The 27444-nt window shown below is 40.3% G+C and overlaps 1 protein-coding gene across 1 annotated transcript in view; it reads left to right on the top strand.

Annotated features, from left to right (window-relative positions):
* Window positions 1–652: 652 nt before the first annotated feature.
* The window catches only part of LOC135477114 (cyclic nucleotide-gated channel rod photoreceptor subunit alpha-like), a 45938-nt gene continuing 19146 nt past the window's right edge, over window positions 653–27444 (top strand). The window contains exons 1-4 of the mRNA XM_064757268.1: window positions 653–1798; window positions 21705–21763; window positions 24091–24152; window positions 24714–24802. Of these exons, the coding sequence (XP_064613338.1) occupies window positions 864–1798; window positions 21705–21763; window positions 24091–24152; window positions 24714–24802 (1145 nt within the window). The 5' untranslated portion in view covers window positions 653–863. The remainder of the gene's footprint in view (window positions 1799–21704; window positions 21764–24090; window positions 24153–24713; window positions 24803–27444) is intronic.

Below are 27444 nucleotides of genomic sequence, written 5' to 3'. Positions count from 1 at the left end.
TTATTTACCTGAGTGAAAACATGACTTCATGTTTGACAAAGTTGCCAGCCTCACATTATTTAGCTGAGTGAAAACATGACTTAATGTTTGACAAAGTTGCCAGCCTCACATTATTTTGTTTTCAGCCTGAATCAGTTCATCATCAAGCTGTATAACGATCCATTTCATTTTGTTATTTTAGAGAAATGCTGCAGATGGAGAGTCACAGTGGCGATAGAAGACTTGGTGGAGATTTGTCCATGTGGAAATTGAAATAGAAGTTAAAGTGACATTCAAAGCTGACTTCCTCTCAAACTGATCATTTCATTATCAATTGTGCGACATGAGCCAGTGGGGGCAACATGGTGGACACTCATTTGGATGCTCATTCAGACCCTGGGTCTTTGAATTGAAACTTCTCAACTAACAGCAGCTGATCTCAGATGTCTTGTTAGACACCAAAACTGCGCACGGAAACGGGACACTGTCATATTTGTCCGAGTCCGAAGCAAGTACTAATGGATTCCTCAAAGGAGAAAACAGTGGCTGCTCCAAGCAAGGCTAATGGATCCTCAACGACTGAAGACAGTGATGCGGCAAAGCATCCAGCAGCTAATGAGGTTAGGGCAAGTTGTGTTAACAACTCTATGTCCTTTGTGAGCAGAAGGTCATCAGCAGATTGTCAAAAGGAGAATGATAATGTAATTATTAATTCTGAAAATAGCAGTCGTGCTAGTTCATTACAGGAGCCTGGACAAGTGCTAGAGAATGGCTCACTTCAGTCCGTCGGCAAAAGGTGTAGTGCTAATAGCGACGCAATAAGCTGTACACTGAGTGTGGGGGAGGGGCAAGACCCGAGCCAAGCAGCAGGTGACGCTGTGAAAATGACACGCAAGGCTAATGTCCCCACGTTGTCAAAGGGCTCGCAGTGGTCCAAGTTGCGGAACGTGATAAAAGCCAGCGGCGCAGTGAATCAAGAGTTCAGAAAGCGCAAAATGAACTCCGGACTTCACAGAGACGACTCTTTCCTCAGGAAGTTTTCTACTCGGAACTACCGTGCGCGGAGCGTGGGGAGCACGGCCGAGAGTGATGAGGGTGGGGCCAATGGTTCCCAGCAGATGTATATGTACCCAGAGGAGATGATCAAAGAGGAGAGTACTGTCATCAAAGTGACCGTCATTCGGCCAGAGGGATCTATCATGTTCTACTGGCTTGCCATCGTCACTTTGGCCGTGCTCTACAATCTCTGGACATGCATAGCTCGTGAAGCTTTTCCAGAGATTGTTAAAGGGAGACTGACCATGTGGATACTACTTGACGTGATCTGTGATATCATTTACATCTTGGACATCGGGGTTCAGTTTCGAACGGGCTACCTGGAACAAGGCCTAATGGTCTACTCCTCTAGAAAACTTTATGAACGATATGCCTTCTCTCAGTATTTCATCATTGACATCATTGCCATCATTCCCTTGGATTTCATTCAGTTTGCAATCGGTCTTCACCCAATGTTGCGATTCCCGCGGTTTTTGAAAGCTCATCGTCTCTATAGTTTCATCTACAAGTTAGAATCCAGGACTCAGTACCCGAATCTTTTCCGTGTAACAAATCTCACACATATCCTATTTCTGGGTGCCCATTGGTTTGCAGCATTTTATTTCATGATTTCGAAAGCGGAGGGTTTCCATAGCCACTGGTCTTATCCGAAGCCCGTAGGAGAGTATGCCTCTGTAACCCGAAAGTATCTCATGTCCTTGTATTGGTCAACTTTGACCTTGACAACCATTGGTGACCTTCCTGAACCAAACACAACTTGGGAGTAAGTATGACCTTCACAATTTCAGCTAAAAAATGTGTATTAGCACTATAGTGCCCTCAAATTGTCAGATATTTCAGATACAAACAGTGAGAAAATGAAATGATTATAACATTTAACTCCAGCATTTCACCAAGTTCTGTTTAAAGTTCCAAGAAGAAAAATTAAAGGTTTGCATATTCATCTGTTTATATTTAAGCAATTTTTACCAACTATGGAAGCACACAGTATGAATATATTTGTTTCCATCACTTTTTAAGAGCCACAATATTTTTTAGTTCTGGGTGGGAAATTCACAATATTACATAGTGGGTCATCACAATATTACATAGTGGGTCATCACAATATTACATAGTGGGTCATCACAATATTATATAGTGGGTCATCACAATATTACATAGTGGGTCATCACAATATTATATAGTGGGTCATCACAATATTACATAGTTGGTCATCACAATATTATATAGTGGGTCATCACAATATTATATAGTGGGTCATCACAATATTATAAGAGTTTTGTGGTTTAATATCAGTTCTACCACTTAAAGGCAAGGAACACTCTAGAATGAAGTATGTATCAGGTGAAAGACCATTAAAAAATTGTCTAGGAAAATAGTCGGATTTCTTTTTCTTTTTTTTTTTTTTGGACAGTTTGTTTAACGTAGTAAATTGCATTTGAATAAATTATTCTATTTTCACCGTGGCCTTTTCTGACCATAATGGGACCAGGGATTTCACATAAGGTTTTTGCTACTTAACACATAAGGGACTGCTATATTTCATCATTCCAAATGCATATACTTGTAGATCTATGAATGCATTCCATGATTCAACCTTGAAACAGATTATTTCAGGCAAAAAGCATAGATGTGACGTAATTGATGCCTTCTGGGTCACAACATACCACTGTAGAATCTGATCTTTTAGCACAGTTTTACTTGGTTAGAAAAATTGTACAAAAAATAAGTCTAATTTTCCTGGAGAGTTTTGAAACATCTTTTATCTGATATATATGTACTTTGTTTTAGAGTGGTTATTAATCTGCTGTAAATCCACTGATAATCTCCAACATTAAATTGTTCCAATCTCTTATTTCTACCTCCCCTCATTAAAATTTTGTCCTCAAAAAAACTTTTAAAACTCATGAATTTACATACAATCATAAAATACGAGTCATACACATGTCACTAGATGTCTTCTATGGAACTCCAAAATTGTTTTCATGTGGAGTAAACTTAAAACCAAGACAATTTAAGCATTTTGGTTTTTCTGATTAAACAAAACAATCTGTTCAGTCACATGACCTTTTAGAATGCATGGCTGTACATGTCCTATATTTGTTTATTGATTGATTGATTGATTGATTAATTTGTTTATGCCACACTCAAGAATATTTCACTTATACAACCGAGCAACCAGATGGTTGCTGGAGCAGAGAGGAAGCTAGAATGAGCTGGGCTTGAACTCACAGTTAGAATGGTTAGCACACTAACCAATAGGCCATGGAGGCCCTTATGCCATTGTTAACCTTCAACCAAATTAGCTGTTTTTGCCGTCAGTTGTCTGTGAACACTTTACCTGTTGAACACCTCTAGCCAGGTTTACCAAACATATCACATGTACACTGTGACAGTGAGACATTGGGAAAACACCAAGTCATCTTTCATCGTTATATTTTGGGATAGGCTTGTGTAAAAAAGAAAAAAAAACAATATCCCTTGAACTCTTTAAATAATTTTAATCAAACATATTTCACACGTGCACCTATTCATGTAGAAAAACTTCATATTGTCTTCATTAATCTTGACTTATTATAGTCAAGGTCAATGGAACTGTGACTCCATTATCTTGTATCATATGTATACTTTCTCTTGCATATGTGTCGGGGAGGGGCATTTAATGCTTAGCGTGGTATATTGAGTAAGAGGCCGACATTGTTAGGGTGCTGGAATTGTTTTTTACCCGCCCAGTGCACCCTCATTCAACCCTCAAATTTCACAGGCTTGATTACGAATTGTGGTGGTGTTGATAATCAGGATGATAATATGTTGGTGTGATCTTCCTGTGGAAAATGATCACTCCCTGAGATATTGATAGTACATCTCAACGAGTACATACAATTAGTTTGATGGGAAAAGAGAGAGCTTGTAATCTCCCAGATCTTTAAAGATTGACCATACTTCGCTTCAAGGTGGTATTGTTAGGGTAAATTGGCTTTTCACTGGAGAACAGGTGATCATGTCAGTATATTATCTCAAATACAAGATTATATACTGCTTAAGATTTATAGTTGTATGTAAGTTCAGTAATAATAATGAAGTCCAGGTATCTTCAAATGTAAAAGGTTTCACAAGCTTTCGATCCATGTGCAGGGATCATTGTCAAGTGACCTGCCATGTGGATCGAAAACTTGTGACATGTATGTGGTGATGCCTTGGATTCATTATCGTATCAAAGATGTTTTTGACTTGCCCTAATTCCTCAATCTTTTTGCGTATTAAAGAGCAAGTTTCAGTGAAATTTATGCATATTTTTAATTTGATTTTGGAGAATAAACCACATTGGCTGGATTGGTCAGTTTCAGGGTTTCCCAAAAAGTATAATTTTATCAGTGAACACAAAATTATGCCTTCAGAACACGCTTGAATAAACATTTTGCAAGCCTGCGCAAAAGGTTGAAGAATTACAGTATGTCAAAATCTGAAATACAATTTTAGATGATATATTTAGACCCTAGACAGTAAATTTTGACCATCTCATCAAAGTTTATTAACAGCTTCACATAAACGTGTCGAAATTACTGCATCAGTGTGTCAGAATCTAAGCATTTTGATGTGTTTTAAGATGTGAATCATGTCAGATATGGCTGGCTATATGGAATAAGCCCTCCTCGATTATGGTGGAGTATAGACTCTGTCGTCGTCACGTATAATGATGATATTGGAGATGATTGCATGTTTACATATCAGCTGTCTAGTATCATTGAAACAGCTAAACATCTGGAGACTGTTCAAGGAGAGGACCTCAGTGGTCCAGTGATTAGCGTGCTTGCGTAGCACAGTGACCAAGGGTCGAGCCTCTCACTAATGCAATTGCTGAGTTTTAAAATCCAGCTCATGCTGGCTTCCTCTCCAGTCATACAGTGGAAGGTCCCGTAGTAACCTGTGGGTGGTCATGGGATGACTGGCATTGGCTTCCTCTCCAGTCACACTGTGGAAGGTCCCGTAGTAACCTGTGGGTGGTCATGGGGTGATTGGCATTGGCTTCCTCTCCAGTCATACAGTGGAAGGTCCTGTAGTAACCTGTGGGCAATCATGGGATGACTGGCATTGGCTTCCTCTCCAGTCACACAGTGGAAGGTCCGGTAGTAACCTGTGAGTGGTCATGGGATGACTGGCATTGGCTTCCCCTCCAGTCATACAATGGAAGGTCTTGTAGTAACCTGTGGGTGGTCAAGGGATGACTGGCATTGGCGTCCTCTCCTGTCATACAGTAGAAGGTCCCATAGTAACGTGTGGGTGATCATGGGATGACTGGTATTGGCTTCCTCTCCTGTCATACAGTGGAAGGTCCCATAGTAACCTGTGGGTGGTCATGGGATGACTGGCATTGGCTTCCTCTCCAGTCATACAGTAGAAGGTCCCGTAGTAACCTGTGGGTGATCATGGGATGACTGGTATTGGCTTCCCCTCCAGTCATACAGTGGAAGATCCTGTAGTAACGTGTGGGTGATCATGGGATGACTGGCATTGGCTTCCTCTCCTGTCATACAGTGGAAGGTCCCATAGTAACCTGTGGGTGGTCATGGGATGACTGGCATTGGCTTCCTCTCCTGTCATACAGTGGAAGGTCCCGTAGTAACTTGCAGGCAGTCATGGGATGACTGGCACTGGCTTCCCCTCCAGTCACACAGTGGAAGGTCCGGTAGTAACCTGTAGGTGGTCAAGGGATGACTGGCATTGGCTTCCTCTCCAGTCACACAGTAGAAGGTCCCGTAGTAACCTGTGGGTGGTCATGGGATGACTGGTATTGGCTTCCTCTCCAGTCATACAGTGGAAGGTCCCGTAGTAACCTGTAGGTGGTCATGGGATGACTGGCACTGGCTTCCTCTCCAGTCATACAGTGGAAGGTCGGATAGTAACCTGTGGGTGGTCAAGGGATGACTGGCATTGGCTTCCTCTCCCGTCATACAGTGGAAGGTCTTGTAATAACCTGTGGGTGGTCAAGGGATGACTGGCATTGGCTTCCTCTCCAGTAATACAGTGGAAGGTCCCGTAGTAACCTGTGGGTGGTCATTGGATGACTGGCATTGGCTTCCTCTCCAGTAATACAGTGGAAGGTCCCGTAGTATCCTGTGGGTGGTCATGGGATGACTGGCATTGGCTTCCTCTCCAGTCACACAGTGGAAGGTCCCGTAGTAACCTGTGGGCGGTCATGGGATGACTGGCATTGGCTTACTTTGAAGTCATATTTTGAGCATGAATGATGACCAAACATTTTGATACATGGAGTATGTGGAAGTGTGTGGAAAAATTAATTGTTCAAATCTGGCATGCTATTATATCTTAATTGTTCACAGAACAAACATGAATCAATATTTACTGATATTTCTTCTTAACATTCACTACCTGTTTTTGTGCCAGTATGCTGTATTTTACTGATCACAGGCATCGGTGTGATTGTCATGCTTGTTTTATAAAAAGGTAGCTTCCTTTGATCTAGATGCCTACAGGTACATCTTATGAACAGATGATAATGACAGGCTGAAGTGATGTATACATGAAATGCTTTGGTTTTGACGAAACATTCAAACATGACATTCAGTAGTTCCATAAATGGTGTCATAACTATCAAAAGAAGTTTCCTCAGCAAATGTAGTTGCAGTTGCACTTACACTAGCAGACTGATTGATGAGGGTAGGGAGATAAAACCAGGCTGAGGGAGAAAACAAACAAGCGGTAGGCTAAAGGCCTAGGTAGACCTCTATGCTGCCCCCACCCCCCACCCCCTAAGAGAATGTAGTTCATTGCCTTTATGATTTAATAGACAGGTTATTGCTTGTATCAATCAAGGACACAGACGATGTCCTTCAGGATAAAAGGGTTGATCCAGTGGGGGCTGTTCAACATGAGGGACGGGTAAACAAAAAGGTCTGTAATTTGTGGGAGGATATTTTATCCCTGGTCGAATTTGTCACTCTTGGATATGTTTTCCTCTTGGCCTTATTGTCAGGGTTGATTTTGGCTCCCAGCAAATTGATGTTTTATGATGTACTTGTGTCCAGCAGCTGTGTTTATTCAGTGTCCGTGTATTCCTGGTATACCGTAGTTCTACTAAATATTTGTGTCCATGGTAAGGACATTGTACTTACATGTAGTTCGGCCCGATTTCTTCCCACCATAATGCTGATGCTGTCATATAAGTGAAATATTCTTGTGTATGACGTAAAACATGTTGAATTGCACATTTTTCCATCAACCCACAATCTACACAAACCTTGAAGTGTCTATAAAGATAAATAAAGCTAATTGTAAACAGAGTATTTCAACTTAAGTTTACCATTTCTTAAGTGACACATTTTTCATGGATTAATTCTCTTTTTTTGTATTAAGATTTAATTTTTTAAATGTGGGCATCAAAAGTATGATTTTTAAGCTTTTGTGTGCTTCTGAAAGTGCATTTTTACATACGAAACATTAGGTGATGTACGGTAGGGATATTTGAAATTTTAGTTCATTGTTGATTTGCTTGTGGTTTGTTTGAGAGATTCCTGGCAGTCTGTATTATTGTCATGTTTTGACATGTTTGAGAACTGTTATATGATTTTATCTCTTGTCAAGTGCAGGCTGTTGCATTTCTATTCTGGTCTAACTGTGGAATTTTTAGGGATCTTATTGTAGCTATCAGAGCTGTATGAATGACAGGTACATTCCCCATGAGGCAAGTTTAAAGATGTGCGGGGTCGCAGGGCCTTGTCTCTCGATATAGAGATTGATCTGAAAGGGTGGTTGCCGAGCGCTGGACCCATTACGCTGACTATCAGTTCATCGATTGGTCGGCTAGGGATTTGGGACAAATCATGTACTTGAACCCTGTGATCACATCAATATTAGAACAACACTCCCGATAAACACGGCTTCTTGTCAAAGCCCCTTTTGTCAGTTGGGGCGAGAAGATTTCCTGAGCTTTGAGTCTTTACAGCTCGTCACAATAGATTAGACCTGACACACATAATTAAGTGTTTCTGGTATGATGAATGTCTGTAACAAGTATGTATCCTTTCCAAATTACTGATGGTCAGAGATCCGTCAGACCTTACAAGCAGAGAGATTATTGGAAACTATCTACATGTGTAGATGTACAGGCATGTAGGGATGTGTTAGAGATAACAATATCAGTGAATAATATTAGTACTTAGTAATTTGTATTGGGTATGATATTTTAAAAATGAATTTTTTTTCTTTTTTTCTTTTTTTGAAGTAGGTACAAGATTATAAGTTCATCAAGAAATGCTAATTTTTGTATCCATGCAGACATACATGTAATCTACAAAAAAACGAATATTCAGATTATTTTTAGCAACAGACTGAATTTATATTTCATTTATTATGTGGTTCACTTGTGTATCATGATGACAGCGATCAGGTTATCTGTCTGTCTGTTCGTAATCAGTACCTTTTCAATGCATCTCTTCCTGCAGTAATGATTGGATTTTTATGAAACTGAGAGGGCAGGATGGAGTTCGTGTGAGGTAGTGAATGTGCTATTTGCTTTGCACCTCATCAGTCTTTCCTGAAGTTATTGCCCTTTAAACATAGAATCAAGACTTCTATCTAATGAGTCAACACATCATTTCCTACATTTGTGATTGAATTTTCATGAAACTCAATAGGCATGACAGGGTCCATGTGCGTCAATTGTACCACAATTATTTTCTGATTTATTACCATTTAAACCTGGAATGAATTTCGGAAATTCTAATTTAGCTATAATTTTGTGGACTTTCCTCACCATACTTTCATATATAGCTAAAATATGAAGTAAGGTTCATCGAACAGGCAACTGAAACCTATGCATTAAAATATTAATTTATTTTTTTAGATTTTTTTGAAGAGTGTTGAAAGCCATACAAATATTTGAATTGTATGGTGGACTTTATGAGCCATACGGACGGTATCTAGGAACTCTGATGTCACATTACCTTTTTGTGATCACCAGAAGGAAGGAATATTCAGAAAGGTTATTTTAGTAATCTTTTACTCATACATAAAAAGAGTTGTTCCAACATTCAATGTCCTGATTAGATTTGGATAAACTTCCTGTGACGTCAGAGTTCCTGAACTCTGATAGTATGGTGGATAAAGCCCACCTTAGATTTCAAACGTCTGAGCGCCTTTAACTCTTGTGACAAAAGTCTAAAAAAATAATTGAAAGTATATTCATGCATAATTTTAAGTGGTCTATTAAATGATGCCTGTGCCAATTTCTGTAGACCTTTTCCTTTCAAAAAAAAAAATAACATCTAACTGTATAGAAGCACTCTCACCAATGCGTTTGATGTGAGTTCAAGTTCAGTTCATGCTGTCTTCCTCTCTGGCCGTACGTGAGAAGGCCTGCCCCAGTGAATGATTGTGGGTTTCCCCTGGGTTCTGCTCGGTTTCCTCCCACCATAGTGCTGGCTGCCGTCGTATAAGTGAAATATTCTTGAGTACGGCGTAAAACACCGAGCAATCAATCAGTCAGATGTAAGGAAGCAATTTTCTGTGTAACTCAGCTGTGAATACAGTACTGCAGGCACTGCTTGATGTGACAGGATGCTTAAAATCAAATCAACACATTTTATTTATTATCGATATATTTGATTGGAGTTGCATGCTGTATTCAAGAGTATTCTACGTATACATTGGTGGCCAACATTATGGGGCGAAACCGGGCAGACCTGGGGGTAACCCACTGCATTCCGCAGGTTGCTGGCAGACTTTCCCACAAAAGACGAAGCTAGTATGAGCTTGACTTGAATTCAGTAATTGCATTGGTCAGTTGCTCCTGGATATTGTGCTGTGCTAGCGCAGTAACCACAAGGCCACGAGGGCCTCGAAAGCTGTTGACAAAATCATGCTGACATGATTAATGCCTGATACGAGAACAGAGTTCTGTTCTGGTTTGCTGTTTGCATGGTAGGATGATTTCTTACCTGCTTACTGGAAAACTGTAAGTTTCTGCACCAAAATTAATATTGTTTGCATATCCTTTATTTGCCTCCAAAACACACTTTTGGGTGAACTTCTATGGCAGATACACTCTAAAGTACATTTAGGCTGTGCAAAGTGTCATGTACATGTCATATGAGTATCCAACCAACATACTGGATCAGTCTTGCCGCTCTATATTTGCTGGCTTTATGGGTGGTGGAGTGGAAAAAACCTGTTTTTGATGGTTTTTAGTCAAGATGAACAAGGTTTGCAGTTAATACCCGAAGAAACACCATCTTTTTTCACCAGAGCGCTTTTGTGACAGGCCATTTCTCTCGGGTGTTGTTATAGGTTAATAATTCAGATGCAAAGGCCATTCATGAACGATGTATAATACCGTTTGTCATTGTATCTGAGTGGTCGATAGGAAAAAGATAGTTGCCATGGAAACGGGAAATTACAGATGGAAATGAACCAAATGTGCCAATTTTTATTTATTTATTTGATTAGTGCTTTACGCCGTACTCAAGAATGTTTCACTTATACGAAGGCAGCCAGCATTATGATGGGAGAAAACCAGCCCGGGGGGAAACCCACAGCCATCCACAGGTTGCCTGTAAACCTTTCCACGTGCGGCTGGAGAGGAAGCCAGCATGAACTAGGCTTGAACTCACATCAACCGTATTGGTTGGAGGCTCCTGGGTCAATGCGCTGTGCTACCACACTAACCAGCTGAGCAAGTGTGCCATTAAATTGGTGCTTTTGTAGGGCCTGTACGTTTTTGTATGCAACTCATTCAGTCTAATTGTCGTTATCACTTCTATTCATCTAAAGTATTTGTTTTCACCAAGACTTATCAGTGTTACAACTGACCAATGAGGCTGTATGTTGGTTGCAGTTTCACCTGTGGTTTTTACTGATGTAGTCAATGAGGAAACTCACTGCCATCCCCAAGTTGCATGTGTACATATGTACCTGTCAAATATGGTGCCGTGCACCCATTAACATGTACATATGTACCTGTCAAATATGGCGCCGTGCACCCATTAACATGTGCATATGTACCTGTCAAATATGGCGCCGTGCATTCATTAACATGTGCATGTGAACCTGTCAAATATGGCGCCTTGCACCCATTAACATGTATATATCTTTCTGTCAAATATGGTGCCGTGCACCCATTAACATGTGCACCTGTCAAAGATGGCGTCGTGCACCTGTCAAAGATGGCGTCGTGCACCTGTCAAAGATGGCGTCGTGCACCTGTCAAAGATGGTGTCGTGCACCCATTAACATGTGCACCTGTCAAAGATGGTGTCGTGCACCCATTAACATGTGCACCTGTCAAAGATGGTGTCGTGCACCTGTCAAAAATGGCGTCGTGCACCTGTCAAAAATGGCGTCGTGCACCTGTCAAAGATGGTGTCGTGCACCTGTCAAAGATGGCGTCGTGCACCCATTAACATGTGCACCTGTCAAAGATGGCGTCGTGCACCTGTCAAAGATGGTGTCGTGCACCTGTCAAAGATGGTGTCGTGCACCCATTAACATGTGCACCTGTCAAAGATGGCGTCGTGCACCTGTCAAAGATGGCGTCGTGCACCTGTCAAAGATGGCGTCGTGCACCTGTCAAAGATGGCGTCGTGCACCCATTAAAATGCAAATGTACCATGTAATGTAATAATTTCCAAACATGAAAGTTTGTTGTGAGAAGAAATTATTAAGCCACAGGGGCTGCCTTTAGGTTTTGTCGTACTTTTAAATATTTGTGCCGGATTTTTGTTTAGTCAATTACTCGTGTAGCTCATTGACTCACCTATATGTGATGTGTAGATCTGGGGATCTTGTTTCATGCAGGTCATACTGAATTCAAAGAGAAAGAACCCTACAGTTTTTTAGCCACCTTGACCTTTTTTCAAGGTCAGTGTTAAATTTTCTGAAAAGCTTGTTAACATGAATTCTCTAGAACTGTGTACTGCAATTTCAACAAACTTGCACCAAACATACATGTACATTTTGTTATGAGGATCGAAGAAACCTATTCACTTTCATCAACAACCAATTTTTTCAAGGCCATTGGGTCATTAATGTTAAATTTATGCAAGTCTTGTTAACACAAGATGTCTTGAAATTTGAAAACAAAGTTAACCTGCGGATGGTCGAGGGCTTCCCTCGGGCTTTGCCCGGTTCCTCCCGCCATAATGCTGGACGCTGTCCGATAAGTGAAATATTCTTGAGTATGGTGTAAAACACGAATCAAATAAATAAATAAATGAAGACAAAGTTTACTGATATAAACATACATTAATGAACCCGCCGTCGTATAAGTGAAATATTCTTGAGTACGGCGTAAAAGACCAATCTAATAAATAAATAAATATCTTTTTGTTCTTATGGTCATTTTGTGGCAAACACTTTCGTGAACAGCTGAACTTAAATTCACTAAACCAAAAGATTTTCTGGAGGGTATGGATCAACCAGAGTGCCAGGCATAAACCACTGACCATTGGCAAGTTGCTTAAGAACTTTCCCACATGTGAGGTGCAGATATGCACACTATAAAGGTGGAAGACAAGTGGTTAGATTGGGCAATAGATCATGCGAGCATCATTGACAGGTTATTTTTTATATGGCTCACAGACCGTGGGGGAATTTATATATTCACTGTCCAAAACCGGATTTGAACCTGCACCATGTATGTCTTTAGCGACCAAGACCAAGGCTCAACATCTTACAAAGTATAGACCGTTGCACCGCACTGAGATTAAAAACCCTCAGAAAAAAACTTCATTTCTAAATTAAAAACTCTGCATTAATAAATCAGAAAAGAGAGGGGAGAAAGAAACCCATCATGAAATATCAAAATTAGAAAAATTTCCATGTGACATTAAGAAATGTTCAGACAAAAAACATTTGTGAACATATTGTTTTCTCCAAGGATGAAATATTGAAGTTTTTCTAGCTTTCAGGGACATATGAAAGAAATTTTTAGACCCTTAGTAAAATGTGTTAAAAAGCTTTTGTGCATGCACAAGTGTAGCTTGATATTCGTATTGCCAGTTACAATGTAGTTTCTGTGCTGAACTGTATGAAACCTGTTGGTTTATGGGATACTTTGCAAAGGGCCACAGGTGCAAAGTGCTGCTATTAGGAATTTTTGCAGCAAGGTTTAAAATGTCACAGAGCAACCCAGTCTGTTCTTAGCTTTGTGGCATTATCTCACTGGAGGATAATCGTGATCCATTTTGACCAGTGTGCCAGACTGTAGTTTACTCCTATACAGGGTTACATTTTTTGTTCTAGGAATGTGATAAGTGCTAGGAAGATCTATCCAGCTTATGGCTTAATGGATTAATGAAAACCCTGAACACTAGCTGAGCCACTCTAATGAGCTCATGACAACCCTGATCACTAAGTGAGATGTATACCCTGATCACTAGTTGAGCCACTCTAATGAGTTCATGACAACCCTGATCACTAGTTGAGCCACTCTAATGAGTTCATGACAACCCTGATCACTAGCTGAGCCACTCTAATGAGTTCATGGCAACCCTGATCACTAGTTGAGCCACTCTAATGAGTTCATGGCAACCCTGATCACTAATTGAGCCACTCTAATGAGTTCATGGCAACCCTGATCACTAGCTGAGCCACTCTAATGAGTTCATGGCAACCCTGATCACTAGCTGAGCCACTCTAATGAGTTCATGACAACCCTTATCACTAAGTGAGGTGTATACCCTGATCACTAGCTGAGCCACTCTAATGAGTTCATGGCAACCCTGATCACTAGCTGAGCCACTCTAATGAGTTCATGGCAACCCTGAACACTAGTTGAGCCACTCTAATGGCAACCCTGATCACTAGCTGAGCCACTCTAATGAGTTCATGACAACCCTGATCACTTAGTGAGCTCTATACCCTGATCACTAGTTGAGCCACTCTAATATGTTCATGACAACCCTGATCACTAGTTGAGCCACTCTAATGAGTTCTTGACAACCCTGATCAATAAGTGAGGTGTATACCCTGATCACTAGTTGAGCCACTCTAATGAGTTCATGACAACTGTGATCACTTAGTGAGCTCTATACTCTGATCACTAGTTGAGCCACTCTAATATGTTCATGACAACCCTGATCACTAGTTGAGCCACTCTAATGAGTTCATGACAACCCTGATCACTAAGTGAGGTGTATACCCTGATCACTAGTTGAGCAACTCTAATGAGTTCATGACAACCGTGATCACTAAGTGAGCTGTATACCCTGATCACTAGTTGAGCCACTCTAATGAGTTCATGACAACCCTGATCACTAGTTGAGCCACTCTAATGAGTTCATGACAACCCTGATCACTAGTTGAGCCACTCTAATGAGTTCATGACAACCCTGATCACTAGTTGAGCCACTCTAATGAGTTCATGACAACCCTTATCACTAAGTGAGGTGTATACCCTGATCACTAGTTGAGCCACTCTAATAAGTTCATGACAACCGTGATCACTAAGTGAGCTGTATACCCTGATCACTAGCTGAGCCACTCTAATGAGTTCATGACAACCGTGATCACTAAGTGAGCTGTATACCCTGATCACTAGCTGAGCCACTCTAATGAGTTCATGACAACCCTGATCACTAAGTGAGGTGTATACCCTGATCACTAGTTGAGCCACTCTAATGAGTTCATGACAACCGTGATCACTAAGTGAGCTGTATACCCTGATCACTAGTTGAGCCACTCTAATGAGTTCATGACAACCATGATCACTAAGTGAGGTGTATACCCTGATCACTAGTTGAGCCACTCTAATGAGTTCATGACAACCCTGATCACTAAGTGAGGTGTATACCCTGATCACTAGTTGAGCCACTCTAATGAGCTCATGACAACCCTGATTACTAAGTGAGGTGTATACCCTGATCACTAGTTGAGCCACTCTAATGAGTTCATGACAATCCTGATCACTAAGTGAGGTGTATACCCTGATCACTAGCTGAGCCACTCTAATGAGTTCATGACAACCCTGATCACTAGTTGAGCCACTCTAATGAGTTCATGAAAACCCTGATCACTAAGTGAGCCACTCTAATGAGTTCATGACAACCCTGATTACTAGTTGAGCCACTATAATGAGTTCATGTGAACCCTGATCACCAAGTGAGCTCTATACTCTGATCACTAGTTGAGCCACTCTAATGAGTTCATGACAACCCTGATCACTAGTTGAGCCACTCTAATGAGTTCATGACAACCCTGATCACTAAGTGAGGTGTATACTCTGATCACTAGTTGAGCCACTCTAATGAGTTCATGACGACCCTGATCTCTAAGTGAGCTGTATGCTCTGATCACTAGTTGAACCACTCTAATGAGTTCATGACAACCATGATCACTAGTTGAGCCACTCTAATGAGTTCATGACAACCCTGATCACTAAGTGAGCTGTATACTCTGATCACTAGTTGAGCCACTCTAATGAGTTCATGACAACCCTGATCACTAATTGAACCACTCTAATGAGTTCATGACAACCGTGATCACTAGTTGAGCCACTCTAATGAGTTCATGAAAACCCTGATCACTAAGTGAGCCACTCTAATGAGTTCATGACAACCCTGATCACTAGTTGAGCCACTGTAATGAGTTCATGACAACCCTGATCACTAAGTGAGCTGTATACTCTGATCACTAGTTGAGCCACTGTAATGAGTTCATGACAACCCTGATCACTAGTTGAGCCACTCTAATGAGTTCATGAAAACCCTGATCACTAAGTGAGCCACTCTAATGAGTTCATGACAACCCTGATTACTAGTTGAGCCACTCTAATGAGTTCATGTGAACCCTGATCACCAAGTGAGCTCTATACTCTGATCACTAGTTGAGCCACTCTAATGAGTTCATGACAACCCTGATCACTAGTTGAGCCACTCTAATGAGTTCGTGACAACCCTGATCACTAAGTGAGGTGTATACTCTGATCACTAGTTGAGCCACTGTAATGAGTTCATGACTACCCTGATCACTAAGTGAGCTGTATGCTCTGATCACTAGTTGAACCACTCTAATGAGTTCATGACTACCATGATCACTAGTTGAGCCACTCTAATGAGTTCATGACATCCCTGATCACTAAGTGAGCTGTATACTCTGATCACTAGTTGAGCCACTCTAATGAGTTCATGACAACCCTGATCACTAGTTGAGCCACTCTAATGAGTTCATGACAACCCTGATCACTAGTTGAGCCACTCTAATGAGTTCATGACAACCCTTATCACTAAGTGAGATGTATACCCTGATCACTAGTTGAGCCACTCTAATGAGTTCATGACAACCCTGATCACTAAGTGAGGTGTATACTCTGATCACTAGTTGAGCCACTCTAATAAGTTCATGACAACCCTGATCACTAGTTGAGCCACTCTAATGAGTTCATGAAAACCCTGATCACTAAGTGAGCCACTCTAATGAGTTCATGACAACCCTGATTACTAGTTGAGCCACTATAATGAGTTCATGTGAACCCTGATCACCAAGTGAGCTCTATACTCTGATCACTAGTTGAGCCACTCTAATGAGTTCATGACAACCCTGATCACTAGTTGAGCCACTCTAATGAGTTCATGACAACCCTGATCACTAAGTGAGGTGTATACTCTGATCACTAGTTGAGCCACTCTAATGAGTTCATGACTACCCTGATCACTAAGTGAGCTGTATGCTCTGATCACTAGTTGAACCACTCTAATGAGTTCATGACTACCATGATCACTAGTTGAGCCACTCTAATGAGTTCATGACAACCCTGATCACTAAGTGAGCTGTATACTCTGATCACTAGTTGAGCCACTGTAATGAGTTCATGACAACCCTGATCACTAGTTGAGCCACTCTAATGAGTTCATGACAACCCTGATCACTAAGTGAGCTGTATACTCTGATCACTAGTTGAGCCACTCTAATAAGTTCATGACAACCCTGATCACTAGTTGAGCCACTCTAATGAGTTCATGACAACCCTGATCACTAAGTGAGCTGTATACTCTGATCACTAGTTGAGCCACTCTATTGAGTTCATGACAACCTTGATCACTAAGTGAGCTGTATAATCTGATCATCTTCAGTCAAAACTCTTGTTTCCAGCTGAGCCACTTAATAGTTTTAAACGGTGAATACTCAAACCCTGATCATCTTCAGTCAAAACTCTTGTTTCCAGCTGAGCCACTTAATAGTTTTCACGCTGATTGCTGAAACCCTGATCATCTTCAGTCAAAACTCTTGTTTCCAGCTGAGCCACTTAATAGTTTTAACACTGATTGCTGAAACCCGATCATCTTCAGTCAAAACTCTTGTTGCCAGCTGAGCCACTTAATAGTTTTCACGCTGATTGCTGAAACCCTGATCATCTTCAGTCAAAACTCTTGTTTCCAGCTGAGCCACTTAATAGTTTTAACACTGATTGCTGAAACCCTGATCATCTTCAGTCAAAACTCTTGTTGCCAGCTGAGCCACTTAATAGTTTTAATGCTGATTGCTGAAACCCTGATCATCTTCAGTCAAAACTCTTGTTTCCAGCTGAGCCACTTAATAGTTTTAACACTGATTGCTGAAACCCTGATCATCTTCAGTCAAAACTCTTGTTGCCAGCTGAGCCACTTAATAGTTTTAACGCTGATTGCTGAAACCCTGATCATCTTCAGTCAAAACTCTTGTTTCCAGCTGAGCCACTTAATAGTTTTAACGGTGAATACTCAAACCCTGATCATCTTCAGTCAAAACTCTTGTTTCCAGCTGAGCCACTTAATAGTTTTAACGCTGATTGCTGAAACCCTGATCATCTTCAGTCAAAACTCTTGTTTCCAGCTGAGCCACTTAATAGTTTTATCGCTGATTGCTGAAACCCTGATCATCTTCAGTCAAAACTCTTGTTGCCAGCTGAGCCACTTAATAGTTTTCACGCTGATTGCTGAAAACCTGATCATCTTCAGTCAAAACTCTTGTTTCCAGCTGAGCCACTTAATAGTTTTAACGGTGAATACTCAAACCCTGATCATCTTCAGTCAAAACTCTTGTTGCCAGCTGAGCCACTTAATAGTTTTAATGCTGATTGCTGAAACCCTGATCATCTTCAGTCAAAACTCTTGTTTCCAGCTGAGCCACTTAATAGTTTTAATGCTGATTGCTGAAACCCTGATCATCTTCAGTCAAAACTCTTGTTGCCAGCTGAGCCACTTAATAGTTTTAACGGTGAATACTCAAACCCTGATCATCTTCAGTCAAAACTCTTGTTTCCAGCTGAGCCACTTAATAGTTTTAACGCTGATTGCTGAAACCCTGATCATCTTCAGTCAAAACTCTTGTTGCCAGCTGAGCCACTTAATAGTTTTCACGCTGATTGCTGAAACCCTGATCATCTTCAGTCAAAACTCTTGTTTCCAGCTGAGCCACTTAATAGTTTTAACGGTGAATACTCAAACCCTGATCATCTTCAGTCAAAACTCTTGTTGCCAGCTGAGCCACTTAATAGTTTTAATGCTGATTGCTGAAACCCTGATCATCTTCAGTCAAAACTCTTGTTTCCAGCTGAGCCACTTAATAGTTTTAATGCTGATTGCTGAAACCCTGATCATCTTCAGTCAAAACTCTTGTTGCCAGCTGAGCCACTTAATAGTTTTAACGGTGAATACTCAAACCCTGATCATCTTCAGTCAAAACTCTTGTTTCCAGCTGAGCCACTTAATAGTTTTAACGCTGATTGCTGAAACCCTGATCATCTTCAGTCAAAACTCTTGTTGCCAGCTGAGCCACTTAATAGTTTTCACGCTGATTGCTGAAACCCTGATCATCTTCAGTCAAAACTCTTGTTTCCAGCTGAGCCACTTAATAGTTTTAACGGTGAATACTCAAACCCTGATCATCTTCAGTCAAAACTCTTGTTGCCAGCTGAGCCACTTAATAGTTTTAATGCTGATTGCTGAAACCCTGATCATCTTCAGTCAAAACTCTTGTTTCCAGCTGAGCCACTTAATAGTTTTAACACTGATTGCTGAAACCCTGATCATCTTCAGTCAAAACTCTTGTTGCCAGCTGAGCCACTTAATAGTTTTAACACTGATTGCTGAAACCCTGATCATCTTCAGTCAAAACTCTTGTTTCCAGCTGAGCCACTTAATAGTTTTAACGGTGAATACTCAAACCCTGATCATCTTCAGTCAAAACTCTTGTTGCCAGCTGAGCCACTTAATAGTTTTAACGCTGATTGCTGAAACCCTGATCATCTTCAGTCAAAACTCTTGTTGCCAGCTGAGCCACTTAATAGTTTTAACGGTGAATACTCAAACCCTGATCATCTTCAGTCAAAACTCTTGTTTCCAGCTGAGCCACTTAATAGTTTTAACGCTGATTGCTGAAACCCTGATCATCTTCAGTCAAAACTCTTGTTGCCAGCTGAGCCACTTAATAGTTTTAATGCTGATTGCTGAAAACCTGATCATCTTCAGTCAAAACTCTTGTTTCCAGCTGAGCCACTTAATAGTTTTAACGGTGAATACTCAAACCCTGATCATCTTCATTCAAAACTCTTGTTGCCAGCTGAGCCACTTAATAGTTTTAATGCTGATTGCTGAAACCCTGATCATCTTCAGTCAAAACTCTTGTTTCCAGCTGAGCCACTTAATAGTTTTAACGCTGATTGCTGAAACCCTGATCATCTTCAGTCAAAACTCTTGTTGCCAGCTGAGCCACTTAATAGTTTTAACGGTGAATACTCAAACCCTGATCATCTTCAGTCAAAACTCTTGTTTCCAGCTGAGCCACTTAATAGTTTTAACGCTGATTGCTGAAACCCTGATCATCTTCAGTCAAAACTCTTGTTGCCAGCTGAGCCACTTAATAGTTTTCACGCTGATTGCTGAAACCCTGATCATCTTCAGTCAAAACTCTTGTTTCCAGCTGAGCCACTTAATAGTTTTAACGGTGAATACTCAAACCCTGATCATCTTCAGTCAAAACTCTTGTTGCCAGCTGAGCCACTTAATAGTTTTAATGCTGATTGCTGAAACCCTGATCATCTTCAGTCAAAACTCTTGTTTCCAGCTGAGCCACTTACATGTAATAGTTTTAATGAGGAATAATGAAAAGCCTGATCATCGCTGTCATCTAATGGGTTCATGAAAACTTTGCCCAAAGTGCTGTCTAGAAGCATGGTCTTTGACCAGTGGAGTCTCATTCTCCTATCTAGCTCACACTGGTTTATCAGGTTCCTGGTCAGTTGCAATGCTTTGTGGTTCAGTAGTTTGCCCAGTTCCAGTTGAGGTGCAGCACTTTGCTGAAGTACTGTACTGTGGTTTGGTGAAATGCTGCAGCACTTTACTGAAGTACTGTACTGTGGTTTGGTGAAATGCTGCAGCACTTTGCTGAAGTACTGTACTGTGGTTTGGTGAAATGCTGCAGCACTTTACTGAAGTACTGTACTGTGGTTTGGTGAAATGCTGCAGCACTTTACTGAAGTACTGTACTGTGGTTTGGTGAAATGCTGTGGTTTGCCAGGGAAATCATGTGGTGCAGTTCTTTTGTCAGGCCTCTCAAATCTGGTCACCAGATATATTTATAATTGAAATGTTTGCAAGTACAAAGCAAATTACATACAGGTATCATGTAGATGTATGTAATATGACATACTCAGGCCTGTATATTTGTCATATACAAGGCAGGCTAAAAGTTTTCTGCAGGCGAATTGGTACCACACTATCAGCCAGCTAGTGGGGCATCTGTTGAATGATTGTGGCACAAATAAAGAATGTGTAGTCAGCATGTCACCATAGTCACAAACCACATCAATACATCTACATCTTTATTAAAGTATAACTGTACATCACACACATTTTGTGTGGTAGTTAGTAGAAGACTGTAGAAACTTGCTACAAGTGTGCTTGTGGTGAGATAGAAACTTGCTACTTTGTACATGTGCTAGTGGTGAGCTAAAAGCTTGCGGCCACCGTCGTATAAGTGAAATATTCTTGAGTACGGTGCAAAACATCAATCAAATAAATAAATAAAAGCTTTGTGACAAGTGTACCGATGGTGACCAAGAAACTCGCTACAACTGTGCTGGTGGTGTGCTAGTGGTGAAATAGAAACTTGTTACAATTGTGCTAGTGGTGAGATAGAAAGTTGCTACAAGTATGCTCGTGACGAGCTACAAGCTTGCTACAAGTGTGCTCGTGGAGAACAAGAGACTTTCTATAAGTGTGCTAGCGGAGAGCTTAAAGTTTGCTACAAGTGTGCTAGTGGTGTGCTAGAAGTTTGGGATGTGTACTTGTGGTGCACAAGCTTGCTACAAGTGTACTAGTAGTGAGCTTCAAGCTTGCTACATTTTTGTTTACAAATGTGCTTGTGCTGAGCTTCTGGAATTAACAAATCACTCGTAAGCTGCTTGCTCGGTTGTTATTGCATGACTAAAATATTTTAAATTCACACACACACATACGGCTCGTAAAGGTTACTTCAATATAAAAGTGCATATGCTTTTATGTTAAGATGTTTGAAACCATTGACTTATCTGTTTATCTATTTGACTAGAGTTTTACGCTATAAGCTGAATATTTCGCCTATATGATGACAGCCAGCATTATAACACTGGTATAATGTACATGTATGAGATAGATGTGTATAATATGTCGGAGTGTTTTTTTTTTCTATTTTTTCAGATATGTCTTCGTTATTGTCAGCTATTTGATAGGAGTTTTTGTATTTGCTACTATTGTGGGTAAGTGTTTTGACATTTACATTTGTACATGTAGTTTACGGTATACGTATGGACATGTGTGAGGGTGGGGGTGATGGTGGGGGCTAAGGTGCGTGTGAGGGTGATAGGGGGTGGGGGTGAGGATGAGGGGGTGTGTAAGGGTGGGGATGAGGGTGAGTGTGAGAGTAGGGGTAAGGGTGCATGTAAGGGCGGGGGTGTGTGTGATGGTTTGGGTGAGGGTGGGTGTACGGGTGGGGATGAGGGTGAGTGTGGGAGTGGGGGTGAGGGTGCGTGTGAGGGTTGGGGTGATGTTGCGTGTGAGGGTTAGGGTGATGTTGCGTGTGAGGGTGGGGCTGAGAGTGCGTGTGAGGGTTGGGGTGATGTTGTGTGTGAGAGTGGGGGTGATGTTGCGTGTGAGGGTTAGGGTGATGTTGCGTGTGAGGGTGGGGGTGAAGGTGCATGTGAGGGTTGGGGTAATGTGTGTGAGGGTTGGGGTGATGTTGCGTGTGAGGGTGGGGGTGATGTTGTGTGTGAGGGTGGGGGTGATGTTGCGTGTGAGGGTGGGGGTGATGTGTGTGAGGGTGGGGGTGATGTTGTGTGTGAAAGTGGGGGTGATGTTGCGTGTGAGGGTGGGGGTGATGTTGTGTGTGAGGGTTGGGGTGATGTTGCATGTGAGGGTTGGGGTGATATTGCGTGTGAGGGTTAGGGTGATGTTGCGTGTGAGGGTTAGGGTGATGTTGCGTGTTAGGGTGGGGATAAAGTGTCTTAATGTGTCCACTTTGTAATGAATCTGTGTTTGAAAAAATTTGAATTCACATTCATGTACAATATGTCTTTTGAAAATGTTGGTATCAAAGTGCTTCAGTTTTTTTTTTTTGCCATGATTTTTGAAATAGATTATGGTGTTAATACTTTGACTAAAGCAAAAATACCAAGCGGCCTAACATTTTATACCACTCTGCAAATGTTGGCCTAGGGGTAATTGCTGTAGTGGCCATCCGTCCTGCCGTCTTACTACAGGTTAACCCAAGTTCACCAAACTGAAACTAAACTTTAATTCACTTTAATGGAAAAACCCTGTTGATTTCCAGCAACCTTGACCTATTTTCTAGGGCATTCAGTTTATTAAAGTTAAATTTAATAAAGGTCTTGTTAATAGTTGAACTTGGTTTTACCAAACCTATCCCACACTTACACTTTGTTATATGAGGGAAAACTCTATTAATTTTCAGCTGAGCGGTTTGGATGGAATTGCTCTTTATTTTCTTTGATCATATCACAGTTATCTGAGTCACCATGCTGTGGTAATTTCGTTTATGTGATTTAAAACCAATTATCACACTTTGATCATATGGAAGTTATTGCTTGTGTTAATTGATGCTAATTATAACCGTTTTTGTGGTTCTTTTGATCAGTCTGAGATTGCTCTGACGTCAGATTTGGCAAAACAGGGCTCCAAACCAACATCGCTGCACTCCATATAAAAACCTGATGCAGTTACCTGCCCTTGTTAGATATATCGAGGCTGTCTGTACAGCCATTGGCTTTGAACATCACTAAAGAATCTCAGACCCATGTCGCCTATAAAATAACAGATTAGTGTTGTACTTACGATAAATTAACAGACGAAAAGGCAAGGAACATAGTTGTCTGCAAACTTCAGGCCATGGAGACGTATTGATGAGATAATTTTTTTCTCAAACTGCATCAGGTTTTTAAATGGATTGCATTGCAATGTTGGTTTGGGGCCATCCATGGTCGAATGAAATTTTGCCAAACCTAATGTCAGAGCAATTTCAGACTGTTTTGGTGTGATCTAATGCCAGTAACAGACAAATTACTGTTCATGTACATGCATGCCAAGTAGAGCACTGCATTTAGAAAGCTGTTTACATAGTAAAAATTTAGATAACAATCAAATTGTAACAACTGTTGTAAAAATAGAATCAAAATTTAAAGTTGTCCTGGAGCCAGGTTGTCTGATTTTTATCTCGTGTCAGGTTGCATGAATTTTAATTGCCATTATTGTGTAGCAGTTTCTGTTGACAATTAATCTGACACCAAATCAGATGACCTAGACTTTCGCCCACAGAAGTGCATTTTTAGAGGCAAATAACTTCACAAAATATTATTTTTGGTGCTGAAACTTATAATTCTCCAGTAGAATATCATCTCATGTTCCAAGTAAACGTCAAAACACCTTTCTAAACTCAATAGAACTCTCAGAATTAGGAAAACTGGGCAGGTTAGTCATGGACGAAATGAGGGTCTACATGGAGGGTAATTTTTGACGTGTTGTGATTGGATAAATGCATTTTTAAAGCTACATTTATCCTCTTTTATTTCAGGGCAGGTGGGAAATGTCATCACCAACAGAAATGCCAGTAGACATGATTTTGAACGACTCCTGGTTTGTATATTAAATATTCTGTTGATGTTTTACCTTTATGAACCACTGTAGTCCTTGACCAGTTAACTCACTTGTTTAAGTCCACTTTGTTTTTGTCTAGACCTTGCTACAGCACTTCATTAGAAGTTGTATGAGGTATTTGGTTGAGATGCAGTAGTTTCCTACAAACTTTGGCCATGCAGTTTCCTCCATTCTTTATGGAGTTTCGTTCCATAAAGAACTCCAACCCCACCAATTTTGATCATCAATAGTCAAATGTGAAAAACTTAAGATTATTTGTCATTTGCATACTGTAATTCAGCATGTGAAGACCTTATGGTTACATTTTTCATGACAACACTAAAGTGGCCCAGCTTATAGATGGATGAATCAGACAGAACCTAGTAAACTCTGTCACCTGAAAAATTCTAAACTTCATCTGAAATAGAGTACCTCATTTTTATTGCTCAGATGGAATTGTTGATTTTTACAAATCTTCTCCAACAGTATCAGGCTAACATCTAGTACGTGAATTTTATGTGGGAAAAGTAGTTTCGAGTTTATTTGATTTTGCTTGTGCAGGATGGTGCCAAGTCATACATGAGACGTCACAATGTCCCTAAAGATATGAGAAAACGGGTGCTCAGATGGTACGACTACGTCTGGTCCAGGTGAGAGCATCACCAATAATTTTTTACTGACTTTCATTCAGCAATATTTTGATACATTTTTTCAGTCTCTATTGTAAGTTCTGTTGGATTCTGTATACATTGGTATTGTACTTCAGTTGTCATGTCTGTGTTATGGATTCTGTATACATTGGTGTCTTACTTCAGTTGTCATGTCTGTGTTATGGATTATGTATACATTGGTATCTTATTTCAGTTGTCATGTCTGTGTTATGGATTATGTATACATTGGTATCTTACTTCAGTTGTCATGTCTGTGTTATGGATTCAGTATACATTGGTATCTTACTTCAGTTGTCATGTCTGTGTTATGGATTCTGTATACATTGGTATCTTACTTCAGTTGTCATGTCTGTGTTATGGATTCTGTATACATTGGTATCCTACTTCAGTTGTCATGTGTGTGTTATGGATTCTGTATACACTGGTGTCTTACTTCAGTTGTCATGTCTGTGTTATGGATTCTGTATACATTGGTGTCTTACTTCAGTTGTCATGTCTGTTATGGATTCTGTATACATTGGTATCATACTTCAGTTGTCATGTCTGTGTTATGGATTCAGTATACATTGGTATTGTACTTCAGTTGTCATGTCTGTGTTATGGATTCTGTATACATTGGTATCATACTTCAGTTGTCATGTCTGTGTTATGGATTCTGTATACATTGGTATTATACTTCAGTTGTCATGTCTGTGTTATGGATTCTGTATACACTGGTATCTTACTTCAGTTGCCATGTCTGTGTTATGGATTCTGTATACACTGGTATCTTACTTCAGTTGCCATGTCTGTGTTATGGATTCTGTATACATTGGTATTTTACTTCAGTTGTCATGTCTGTGTTATGGATTCTGTATACATTGGTATCTTACTTCATTTGTCATGTCTGTGTTATGGATTCTGTATACACTGGTGTCTTATTTAAGTTGTCATGTCTGTGTTATGGATTCTGTATACACTGGTATCTTATTACAGTTGTCATGTGTGTGTTATGGATTCTGTATACACTGGTATCTTATTACAGTTGTCATGTCTGTGTTATGGATTCTGTATACATTGGTGTCGTACTTCAATTGTCATGTCTGTGTTATGGATTCTGTATACATTGGTATCTTACTTCAGTTGTCATGTCTGTGTTATGGATTCTGTATACATTGGTATCATACTTCAGTTGTCATGTCTGTGTTATGGATTCTGCATACATTGGTATCTTACTTCAGTTGTCATGTCTGTGTTATGGATTCAGTATACACTGGTATCTTGCTTCAGTTGTCATGTGTGTGTTATGGATTCTGTATACATTGGTATCATACTTCAGTTGTCATGTCTGTGTTATGGATTCTGCATACATTGGTATCTTACTTCAGTTGTCATGTCTGTGTTATGGATTCAGTATACACTGGTATCTTGCTTCAGTTGTCATGTGTGTGTTATGGATTCTGTATACATTGGTATCATACTTCAGTTGTCATGTCTGTGTTATGGATTCTGTATACATTGGTATTATACTTCAGTTGTCATGTCTGTGTTATGGATTCTGTATACACTGGTATCTTACTTCAGTTGCCATGTCTGTGTTATGGATTCTGTATACACTGGTATCTTACTTCAGTTGCCATGTCTGTGTTATGGATTCTGTATACATTGGTATTTTACTTCAGTTGTCATGTCTGTGTTATGGATTCTGTATACATTGGTATCTTACTTCATTTGTCATGTCTGTGTTATGGATTCTGTATACACTGGTGTCTTATTTAAGTTGTCATGTCTGTGTTATGGATTCTGTATACACTGGTATCTTATTACAGTTGTCATGTGTGTGTTATGGATTCTGTATACACTGGTATCTTATTACAGTTGTCATGTCTGTGTTATGGATTCTGTATACATTGGTGTCGTACTTCAATTGTCATGTCTGTGTTATGGATTCTGTATACATTGGTATCTTACTTCAGTTGTCATGTCTGTGTTATGGATTCTGTATACATTGGTATCATACTTCAGTTGTCATGTCTGTGTTATGGATTCTGCATACATTGGTATCTTACTTCAGTTGTCATGTCTGTGTTATGGATTCAGTATACACTGGTATCTTGCTTCAGTTGTCATGTGTGTGTTATGGATTCTGTATACATTGGTATCATACTTCAGTTGTCATGTCTGTTATGGATTCTGTATACATGGATATTTTGCTTCAGTTGTCATGTCTGTTATGGATTCTGTATACATTGGTGTCTTACTTCAGTTGTCATGTCTGTGTTATGGATTCTGCATACATTGGTATCTTACTTCAGTTGTCATGTCTGTGTTATGGATTCTGTATACATGGGTATCTTGCTTCAGTTGTCATGTCTGTGTTATGGATTCTGCATACATTGGTATCTTACTTCAGTTGTCATGTCTGTGTTATGGATTCAGTATACACTGGTATCTTGCTTCAGTTGTCATGTGTGTGTTATGGATTCTGTATACATTGGTATCATACTTCAGTTGTCATGTCTGTTATGGATTCTGTATACATTGGTATCTTACTTCAGTTGTCATGTCTGTTATGGATTCTGTATACATTAGTATCTTACTTCAGTTGTCATGTCTGTGTTATGGATTCTGTATACACTGGT

This window comes from Liolophura sinensis, chromosome 10 (genome assembly GCF_032854445.1).
Source record: "Liolophura sinensis isolate JHLJ2023 chromosome 10, CUHK_Ljap_v2, whole genome shotgun sequence".
Lineage (NCBI taxonomy): Eukaryota > Metazoa > Mollusca > Polyplacophora > Chitonida > Chitonidae > Liolophura > Liolophura sinensis.
Note: the sequence above shows the minus strand (reverse complement) of the source record. Positions and strands in the feature narration are given on the sequence as shown.